The sequence below is a fragment of the Melanotaenia boesemani genome, chromosome 8 (genome assembly GCF_017639745.1).
Source record: "Melanotaenia boesemani isolate fMelBoe1 chromosome 8, fMelBoe1.pri, whole genome shotgun sequence".
NCBI classification, from domain to species: domain Eukaryota; kingdom Metazoa; phylum Chordata; class Actinopteri; order Atheriniformes; family Melanotaeniidae; genus Melanotaenia; species Melanotaenia boesemani.
The window spans coordinates 22,208,114-22,218,931 of record NC_055689.1 but is presented as its reverse complement, the minus strand read 5'-3'; the positions used below and the strand labels follow the sequence as shown (position 1 = coordinate 22,218,931).

The 10,818-nt window shown below is 37.9% G+C and overlaps 2 protein-coding genes across 3 annotated transcripts in view; one reads left to right on the top strand and one right to left on the bottom strand.

Moving 5' to 3' along the window:
• The first annotated feature begins 104 nt into the window (after positions 1-104).
• On the top strand, positions 105-3,300 carry zgc:113531 (uncharacterized protein LOC541359 homolog). Its single transcript, XM_041993758.1, has 3 exons — positions 105-842; positions 1,450-1,579; positions 1,805-3,300. The coding sequence occupies exons 1-3, from the start codon at positions 486-488 to the stop codon at positions 1,993-1,995; spliced, it is 678 nt and encodes a 225-aa protein (XP_041849692.1). The 5' UTR covers positions 105-485; the 3' UTR covers positions 1,996-3,300.
• Positions 3,301-7,011: 3,711 nt separating this feature from the next.
• b4galt2 (UDP-Gal:betaGlcNAc beta 1,4- galactosyltransferase, polypeptide 2) overlaps positions 7,012-10,818 on the bottom strand; it is a 195,278-nt gene continuing 191,471 nt past the window's right edge. The window contains exons 8-9 of one of the 2 annotated variants that reach the window (XR_006011286.1): positions 8,723-9,226; positions 7,012-7,557 (exon numbers count right to left, since the gene is read on the bottom strand). Coding sequence is in view for 1 of the 2 variants with exons in the window: in XM_041992539.1 (XP_041848473.1) it covers positions 9,076-9,226 (151 nt within the window). In the remaining variant the exon portion in view is untranslated. Of the gene's footprint in view, positions 9,227-10,818 lie in introns of both variants that reach the window. The other variant, XM_041992539.1, reaches the window with a different exon arrangement.

Here is a 10,818-nt window from a genome sequence, read left to right as displayed (position 1 = left end):
GATCTGCCGGGCTGTCAAGGATTTTTTTCCCCCTCTTAGTTTTTGATTTCTGCTTCACGCTTTGGTTAAATGAAGGGGACACGTAAAAAGGTCACGTGTACGATAACAATTTCATAAATAAGATGAACATCAGTTTTCAGTGTTAAAAAAATGCACAAACCTTCTGCGCCCTGACCAAAGTGCAGTTTAATGTATATTAAAGAAGGGGAGGGACTTTATCTTGGTGTGAACTTTCTGGACTGCAGTGAATAACTTTCCCTCTTCATACCTTCAGCATTTAGACCTTCCGGACGTTTTTTGCAGTGTGTGCAGATTTTACAGACCGCTGTGGAGATTATGAGTTATTGAGTTTGGTAACGATGTGAAATAACTTTTTATTTTTTGTAAAATTGGGTGATTTATCTGCCGAACCCCAGTTGGACTACAGCTGATGATTCGTTTAACCGAATTCCTTGCTTATTTTACTTTTTTCAACAAAACACATCATGGTGCAAGTTATCAGTGAGCGCCTGTCCTTGATGCACAGGATACGCACGGCTGTTTTTGCTCTTCTCTTTTGCGCACATGCCGGTTTTAGTTTGTCGATTGCAGGGCAGCAGGAGAGCACCTGCGAGGCCAATGGTAGTATATACTACATCGGTGAATGGTATTTCCTGGACTCAGATCACTGCACCCAGTGTGAGTGCACCGATGACGGCCCCGCCTGTGCCCGCACTGAGTGCATGTCTCTCCCGGCTGCGTGCATCCATGTCAGCCACTACCCCACCGACTGCTGCCCCAGGTGCGAGAAGATCGGCTGTGAATACCGGGGGGTCGTGTATGATTTAGGGCAGAATTTTCAGGTAATGACACATGCATGGAGATTGTATGAGCCTTGATATGATATAACACACTGTTTATTATTGCTTCATATTCTGCAAAAAAATATCTCTATACTCTTTAGCAGGCGATGAATTGAACAGCGAATGAATGTCTTAACAAGTATTCACTTTACCTTATCTGTCTCACAATATTGTGCTTATATGACAGTAAGTTTAATAGGTCATAGATCAAAGGATGAAGGTATGGAAGATGCAACAAAAATTTTAAAATAAAGTCAACACTTCACTTTTGCAACTGCTATTCCGTCACTGGAAATGCACATACACACACACACAAGCATGTTTTAAAGATTAAATTTCATGACACAATTTTCCAGTGTGGGTTTTGCAATAATATGAGGCGCAAATGAGGGAATTTCCATTCAAACCTTGAACCACAAGATGATATGTGTTTGGTATGCAATGAGCATGCAAGAAAATCTGAGGTAAATGGCGCCCCCTACGAGAAGGTGATAGAAATCTGAAATATGCTCGATTCCTTTTTCTTCTTTCTGTCAATAATTAACTGTCAATTGGATTCTAGAAAGATTATTAAATGATCCTCCCTGACTTTGACACTGTTTTCCAGCCGTCAGAGTGTGAGCAGTGCACTTGTGACAGTGATGGCATCGCCCGCTGTCTAGTTGCAGATTGTGCCCCTCCACCATGTGTCAATCCTGTCTACCAGCCTGGAAAATGTTGTCCTGAATGCAAGGAGGGTATGATGGAAAAATATTTAAAAAGAAGAAAATACATTTTAAAAAAGCACACAGTAACTGTCATAAATAGTAGATGTGATTTGACTTAATCAATTTAGATCAGTTTATCCATCACATGCTGTGTATGTGATAGGCAAATTATGTTCGCACAGTGCCTTTCACTTCTTGTTTGTTCTGTCTGTTCAACTACAGTGACACTCCCCTCTGTTAATGCTCTCCCTCCAGGCCCCAACTGTTATGTTGATGCATCACGCAGTCAAGTGATTCCTGCAGGAGAGCCTGTTTGGGTCGACTCCTGCACCAAGTGTCGCTGTCACGATGGCCAGGACGCCGGCTACTGGGAAGGAAACCGCCTTGCTTCCTGTTCTCGCCTCAAAAACTGTAGACCCGAGCAGCCATCCACCCCACAAAACTGATTCTCTCTGATCACAAGAAGTATCGGTTCTCTTAAAATGCAGTGATAGTTGGTGAGCTGTATACCTTAGCCCCCTGTAACATACATACAGCCAAACATATGGATAATCTACATGGGAAAAACAGCAGCTGTCTGGGACCAGCACCAGGCTATCACAACTAATCAGCTGGCACGTAACAGGGACAACTTGCCTAACATTTTATTGTAGCAAATACATCTGATATTGTGTAAAGAAGCTCATCTTGTGAACCCTTGGTTATCACAAAAATGTCAAGCTCATGATAAACCAAAATTAGGTCAGTACAACTGGGATTAAGACTCTCGCTTCTAGAAATATAATCTGTGGTGTAATATGGTGGCTTTATCTGGACCTCAAATTCTTATTCTCTTCTGCATAAGAGTACTTAATTACACACATTTAATACCAGTAATAAACAATAACTACACCCTAGCAAAGTGACTTTGCTCCATATATTGTTTTATCTAATCTGCCATGATTAACATTTTTGATTAGTTCAGTGTGTTTTTAGACACAGTCAGTAGTGAGCTATTAGGACCTTTTATAGACTCAGGAGACATTGCATAGATTCAAGCAGCATAAAAAATCCAGTGAGTCTACTAGATGGTTAGACGTTATAACTGACTTGTTGCTGGTTGCAGCATTAAAACGTGTGCATGGCTGTGATGAAATTTAGACTGTGAAATGCCTGATTAGAGCAGGAAAAAGTTCTGTAATTGTTCTATATGTCTTATAGTTTCATTTCCACACTAAATGAAATACATGATGTGTGAGATGATGACCTAAACTTGGGTTAAATTCATTTAATAAGGTGTTAATTTTGCATTCTTGCTGTAAAGCAAGAATTTACAATCTGTAGCTCACTGTTAACGTTTCACTATTAATAATGTATAGCTTTACAGTAAAACCCCTTTTTTATGATTTCTACTCAAAATTTACAACTAAGTGTCTTTTTTCATAACTAAAGTGTATGGTGGAATGTTGTATGATGAAGTTTTTTAATTCAAGTTTATATGCTGCAAGTGTTTCTTTAATTACACATAATTATCTTTGGGGTTGTATTTTGGGGTATGCAGTGAAGCTGCTGCTGAATGATACAGCTGGTCAGAACTGACAAGTTACAGCCTTAATTCTTACTGAAAAACCTTGACGACAGTGTGATGATGACCTCACACATTTGTTTATTTAGAGTATTTTTGTTGGTCTGAGGCTTCCCTTTGTGAATGTTACCACCCTGAATAACATTTCTTTCATGTGTATGTTAAATAAAACACATTTTTAAAATTTCTTTCATTATACATATTATTAACCTTATAGCATAATTGCCTGCTTTTGACAAAGTCAGATTTTGCAGGGGTCAGATTTAAAAAGAAATATTTGACACAATACAGATGTGTCAATTAGCGGACTTTTTGTTTATTCTGAATAAGGTGCATCATCTCTTTCTCCTTTTTTCTGTCCATCTCTTTCCTTCTTCTCTAGATTTGACTATTTTTTTGCCAAACAAAACTCTTTGCAGGCTGGAGGTGAGTGTTCCTTACAAGATGGCAGTCCTTTCTTGGCACACAGCGTGGTGTGATGTATCTTCGCATTTTCTGTGTGAGGTGTGACTAAGTTTAGATGTTTTTTTTGTTTTTTGTTTTTTTGCCTTATAAACACATTTTCCTCTCATATAATTTTGAGATGGCATGAAAAAAATGTTTTTTTTTTCCACAATAAACATTGGGTTAATTCAACAGATGTGTCTGTGTGGTATGATGCTAAAGCTAGCAAACTGTTAGCTACATCTAAACAGCTAGCCAGGAAATGATCCAGAATGTTACTAATGTTATTGATAAAATTAATAGCAACTGTTATGGCAGGTGATAGCTCACTTTGGTGGGGTTGGCTGGTACACATTAGCTTTGGACATAGCAACCTTTTCTGTCCCCCACTATGCTAAGCTAGCTATACATCAGGTGAACGGTTGTCCCATTTAACTTACAGTATAGCAAAAGAAGTGAGCATATGCTCCATAGTTCCCCTTGCTTGCTATTACTGTGAGTGCAGCTTTAATTTACTTTTTGAAAGAACAGGGAACTGATGTGGGTAAAATCCCATATTATAGCATTAATTTTACTATGACATGTTAGATGCTGTTGTGTCCTGCTGGTGAGTCTGCTCTCTCCCTGAAGTTGTGTCTTTTAATTGGTTTCACTTATGATTATCCTGTGGGGAGTTCTGCTGACAATTTGAAAACAGTGCTTCCTGAAAAAAAGGGAAAAATTAAGACAAGTAAAAAGCACCAGCGTGGGGTCACACTGCTTTTGTAGTAATAAAGATTTGTTTATGGCACATGGTAGAAAAGAGAAAAAAGAAAAGCAGCTGAAGAGAAGCTGTATGAGTTAGCTGCAAGTTTCTGAGTTGTCATCAAGTGACAGGAGACAGAGCTTCAGGGAGAAAAAAAACAAAAAACAAAAACAAACAAAAAAAAAAATTACTTCAGTTTGTAATTGAAAACACATTTCACAGTAGCTGTGTCAGACTAATGAAGTAACCTGAGGAAAACAGATCACAATAAACACACCATCATACAATTTTTAACATCAGATTTATTGATTGTATAGAAAAGTAGGTTTGATATGACATAATGCATTCTATATAAGATATAACATTTTCAACATTCAATGTACAAAAAAGAAAAAAAAAACAAAAAACAAAAACCATAACTATAGGTACAGTAAAGTTTTAAAAATACATACAGGCCTGAAGATCTTTACTGCTGTCAGCAGCAGATGAGCAAAAACTGTATTTGAAGCCAAGTTTGAGGTGTGCTTGACAGCTGGAATAGCTTCAAAAGTATGATGAGAAATAAAGCACTCCTCACAGTATAGGCCACATTTCAAATACACTTTTTGCCAAATGTGTCTGTTGCTGATCTTCTTGAAACCAATCTTACTGTTTCTATACAATACGGCCATTCGTCTCCAGCTCTACCTTTCACTTTGTCCAATAACTATCAGCTTATACTGTAACTGTTCTCGTAAAAAAAAGTTTCCTATAAAGCATCAGCGAAGTCTTGATGAAGCTGTTCTGTTTTAAAGAGACACCCCACCACATTTTTAATTCAGTTGGCTCTGTGGGTAATGTCACTTGACCCATCAATGTCTGAAACGTGTTTTTTTTTTCAAAAGTTATATAACTTTATAAATCAAATAAACTGTTGGAGTGCCTTTTTAATACACTGTGAATAGTAAAAGTCAATGTAATTGCTGGACTCTAGGCATTTCTAATCAACAGATGTATTATAAGACACAAAGCAGAAAATTATGACTCCATTAAGAGCTGATATAAACCAGCCATTAAAAATTGTTATCACCTAACATCCCCAGCAATGACTTCAAAGCAGAACATGCAGTCGAGGTGAGACAGTCCTTTATATTGCACTGATTTAAACAGTTTAAAGAAGGAATTGCACTGACCTCAATATGTGTTGTGCAGGACAAAGAAAAGCACCAGAAAAGTACTGCCAAAACAGAGTCAAAGTACAGAAAAGAGGGAGGGTGAAAAGGAAAAAACGGGAGAGAGGATGAGAATAGGAGGAAGGTGGAGGGATGCACTATTGGGGATGAGTACTGAGAAGCAGAGATTAGAGAAAATTAAGATGTAGAGATTCAAACACACAAAAGAGCCCCTGTCAATATCTATTGAAAGACGGAGCACTCTTGTGAGGCACAGCCGTGCCTGAAGTGGGTCCACCACAAAGCACAACAGTAAGCCATTGACACATACAGCACCAACTGGCAGAGTAAGAAAGAAAAGGCAATGAAAAGGGAGATAAGAAGAAAAAGAATTGTAGATTGTGTATACCTTGTGTGTGTGGGAGTGTGTGCTGAGAAGAGAAGTGATCATAGCCTCCAAACAAGCTTGAGGCAAAAAGCCAAACAGATGGGAATGTTTTTGCCTCAAGGCTGACCACAAAAAGAAGGAAAACTTTTCAAAAAAAAAAACAAAAAAAAAAAACAACTGAAAAAACAAACATTTTATTTAAAGGGGCAAAAGCAGAAATTCATCATTTCTAGATTGAAGGAATGAAAAATTGCTGTGTGATGAACTAGAGGTGTAATTTCATTTGGAGTATAGCATGACATCCCACCACACAGCTGGTACGGCTGTGTGTTCATGTTCGTTCATGTGAATAGCCGCCTCCTCTCTGTTTTCCTCAGCCCTCCCTCCCTATAAAAGGCTACAACCAGAGAGCAATAGTAGCGTGTATTTTTGAAGCAAAATGGCAGTGGAACAAAATATTTACCTGAAGACGACCAGGACCTGACATTACCTCTAAAGGAACTGCGGTCATTGAAGAAAGTGACATGACCTGGATTCACACTGACCTTGTATTTCCAAGGTGGAGAGAACTGTGTAAGCTAAAGATAAGGACAACTTGACTCGGAGCTAGCGCTTCATCTGGATGGTAAGTAACAACATAAATGTTAGAAGTTACTTACTTTCTTACTCAACATGTTCCACAAAATGGTGATATATTTTTTTGCTCTGTGTTCCTGCACTCTGCACATATTAGGGCTTGGTGGATCAATACAAATATCAATAGTATTTATACAAACATTAATATTTGTATCGTTCGATACCAGTGTGATCAAATCTTTTTTCTTCTTGCAGGGCTTTGAAAGCAAAAAGCCAAAGAATGCAAATTTACATTGCTGACTTTATTTTTGTGTGATAACAATTGTGTGTGATAAAAGGGATTAACAGTAATTTTATTATTTTGTTGCATTTTTTTATGTTATTTTATATTGTTCATAAACAAAAAAAAAAAGCTTAAATTTAAATTCTGCCATCCAGTTTGTTAATAAAAATATTTTGACAACAATCTTTGTCTGTCTGTGTTTTATTATGATCATAATCATGAGCAATAATTAAAGGCAAAATCATTAAATGACAAAATAATTAAATTTCAAGCAAAACGATACTTTGCATTTACATTTTACATTATCTGCGATACTTGGTATCGGATCGATACCAAAATGTATGCTGTAATGCTGTATCGGCCTGGCAGATATGCACACCAGCACACCTTCGATTTTGCTTTTTGCCCCTTTAAGAATAACCTTTGAATTAGCTAAATTTACTGCTCAATGCATCAGTTTGTTGTTTATTTGTGAACAAAAAAACAGGAGAAGCAAGGATGTTAAAACAAAGGAAGAAGAAACAAAACTGTAAAGCTGTAAAGGCTTTTATATGTCAGTGGAAGAACTCATAAACTAATTCTTTGTTTTACTGATGGGAAAGGGGAGCGTTGCATTTGTTTTGCAACAAAAATATTACATATGAATTGACAGATTAATTTTTAGACGATAATAAGATTTGAACGTGTGATAATATACCTTAATATGTAATGATGGAAGCTAATGATAAACATCTGAGCAACAATAGAGGCATCAATCAAACTGCTGAAAAGGTCTCATCCCACAGCTGCCTTGAGATTTCCACCAGCAGAAAAGCATCACTTTGTGACTACTCCTTGCAAATATGATAATCTTTTTTCTAAAAGAAAAAAGAAAAAGATAGCAGAGAGAAAGTGCTATATTAACAGTATTGATACAGTTGTAAGATATTTTTATATTTCAGTCAAAAAAAAACAAACTTTAGGCTTAAAGAAAGACCAGAAGAAATATTATTGTTCACTTCATATGAGTAAAGAGTAGCTTTATATGCACAATGCTTTTTGACTATAAAGCCCATCCCGACAGCTCAGTTTTGATATTTTCATTTCTTATGTGGCTGAAATATGCTTAATGTAGAATGTTAAATGCAGCTTAAATGATATTGTACCTTGAAAGGGCAGAAAAATTTCAATAAATGTAAAAATAACTGGAAACAGAATCTACTTAAGTGCCACAAGGATTTCAAATCATAACTCAGCTGTCAGTATACATTAGACCTGCTGTTTTCAATTCCCCAATTTGATTTTCAAATGCCTTCCCATGGTACTTCCACCACGCTGCACACAAAAGAAAACTTTCTGTATCTTGATGTATTTGCTTTTGCTGCAAAACTTCCAGTAAGTCATCTTCTGCTTCCAAAGTTTGAGTTCATAAATGTAAAAAACGAAGATCAAAGAGAGAGTCCTCAGGTGTTTGTTAATGCTGACGCCCTGTCTGCGTGTTCATGAGTCTTATGCTGTAGATGTAGGCACAGTACACATTCAATGATTGATAGAGTATTTGAGTAATGAGATCCCGACAGGTGGCTCCCAGGTGAAAATTTCAACAGGACACTGGTTGGTGTCACATGAAACAATGAGTGGACATCTCTGATACTGTTCCACAGATCATCACTGCATGTGATTCATGTTAATGTTACAGTTGGCTTCCAGTTGCAATCCGTTCTCTAATGATGTCACTTTAAATGCTCAGACGGTCATGCTTTAATGGCCTTTGTAAGGTTTGTTACCCACAAGCTTGCTATTTTTCTGATATTTAATTTTCCATCTAACAGCTGCATCATGTGGTTTTTTTCCCATAGCTTCAGTCTGAAGTGTATAGGAATCCTTCTGTGTGCTTTGCAGCTTTTCTAGAAAAGGCCAAAGTGTATAATTATCTTAATGTTTCATCTTTTCCCACAATAAAAGTTCCTGCTGATATGCCGTTGGATGCCCTCCAGTTTACAGAGGATTGTTAATGCAACAACTCCCAAGCTGAATACCAACCTGTCAGCTGCTGATATCACAACTTTGGTCCACAGGTTACTCTTTGTGAAGTCACACACTGTGATACCTGCCACTGGCTGTTTAAAGAGGCTGTAAGTGGAAAGACTTAGAAACCTAAAAGAGAGAAACATCAAGCTGAAATCTCAAAAGATGAAGAAGAGGGGGAAAGAGGCAGGAAAAGACACTGTGATGTGCCTGTGATGAGTTGTGTCCTCTCATCTTCAATCACACATCCATTAAAAATGCTTGGGAAACACTTTCTCTCTTCCTTTAGTCTTTACTTCCTTGCTTCCTTTTTTCACATCTTCCTCCCCCGTCCACACCAGTTGCTCCACCCATCTTCATCTTTCCTACTAGCCTTTGAAGGGCCGAGGCGGTGGCTTGCCGATCTCCACAGAAATGTTTGTGTACAGAGGATACTTCTTGACCTGAACCAGTTTATAGGTCAGGGAGCTGATGCCGTCCTTCTTCATTGTGTTCTTTGTGTTCTGTATTTTGTTGAATCTAGTGAGGGGAGAGAGGGGGGGGGCAATGAAGAAAATTATTTACAACTCAATCTAAGAAAAGCATGCAGTCAAGGTAAAATCTTCTTTTTAACATGCAATTCTTTGCTTCAGAACCACCACCTGGACCCAAGGTGGATTGTGGGTGCTGTGTAAGAATATTATGCTTCAGGAATAGGAGAATAATTATAACTGGTCTGGAGATGAGGGCACTCACAGTAAAATCGCTTGGATTTTTTCAAAAACTCTTACATCCTGACACAATGCTTTGAAAGAAAGAATAAGTAAAAATAAATAAATAATCTGTTCTGAGAATAGGGTTGATTGCAGCTAAATGCTCTATTTTCTGGAGGTTTTTCTTTTGTTATTATAATCGGCATTTGTATCCACATTTGGACAGAGTATCAGACTAGTTTCAGTGCCTGGATTTAGGCCAGTATGATTTGACCAAATCTAGGGTCTCATTCATATTTCTTCTGGCATGTCTATTTTAGACCGTTTGTCTAGGCTGCCCGAGGCTACTCACTTTTAACATTCTCTTCCTTCCTGTGCAAACTCAACCTTACTGAGGGCTAAAATTTGACAAAGGGAATCCCAGGAATGCATTACATTAACAAAAACCTGTCATTAAACTTTAAGAAAGCTGAAAAGTTTAGAAATGAAGGAAACTTTGTAAATGAAAATTCTTTGAGTACCTGACATATATCACATCAGCACTATCCTGCATTTACATATTTCAAACCTATGTCACACAAAACACAAAAAAAGTAAATACATATTAGAGGCGGTAAAATTGAGGACATAACTGCATACAAATAAGAAAGCTGTGTTAAAGTATGGGACCTTCAACTCTGAAAAATAAATTTAATCCATGCAGTACAGCAATCCACAACACTAAAGGCTCTGAACACAAAAGGCAGAGAGGAACTACACCAATAGGTGGTGCTGTGGCATTGCACTGGGAACTCAGTAAACAGCATTATCTCCAATATCCGCCTGGGTTGGTCTGGACTATGCTGAAATATCCTTTCCTGTCGGCTGTGATTCATCACTTACGTCAGAATCTGCTCTGATTTTAGTATTAAAGCTGGGCAATAATTCAGACAGTGGACGGTTACACACAGTTACACAGTTGTGCTGCTGAGCTTCGATTCAGTGTGTGATGCAACCTTTGGCTTAAAAGCGATGCATAACATGAACTCTCATGACACCCTAACATGCTAACAGTTTTTGCATCCAGTCAGAATGGAAATGAAGCCACAATGTGTGAGTGTCTAACAGAATGTTTACAACACGCTTGTCCTAAAATGGCTTTTTTTCCTCCTTCCTATGAATAGAGAGCTGATGTGCGAACACCCAACTGTGGCACATTCACTGTTCAAAAGACAGCAGTGAGTGACTGAAACAAAGGATGTCTTCTTAATGATATGCTTGGACGTGCAAGTGGAGTTGACACTTGAATTGGACATGGACCACTGAGTCCACAGATTCCTGTCAGAGCTGACTAGTAAAGACCTCTCCCTCTTTCTGCATCGCTTTCCCCTTCTGTCTCTCAAATCAAATCAAAAAGAGCTTTTCCAGGAGGAATGGAAG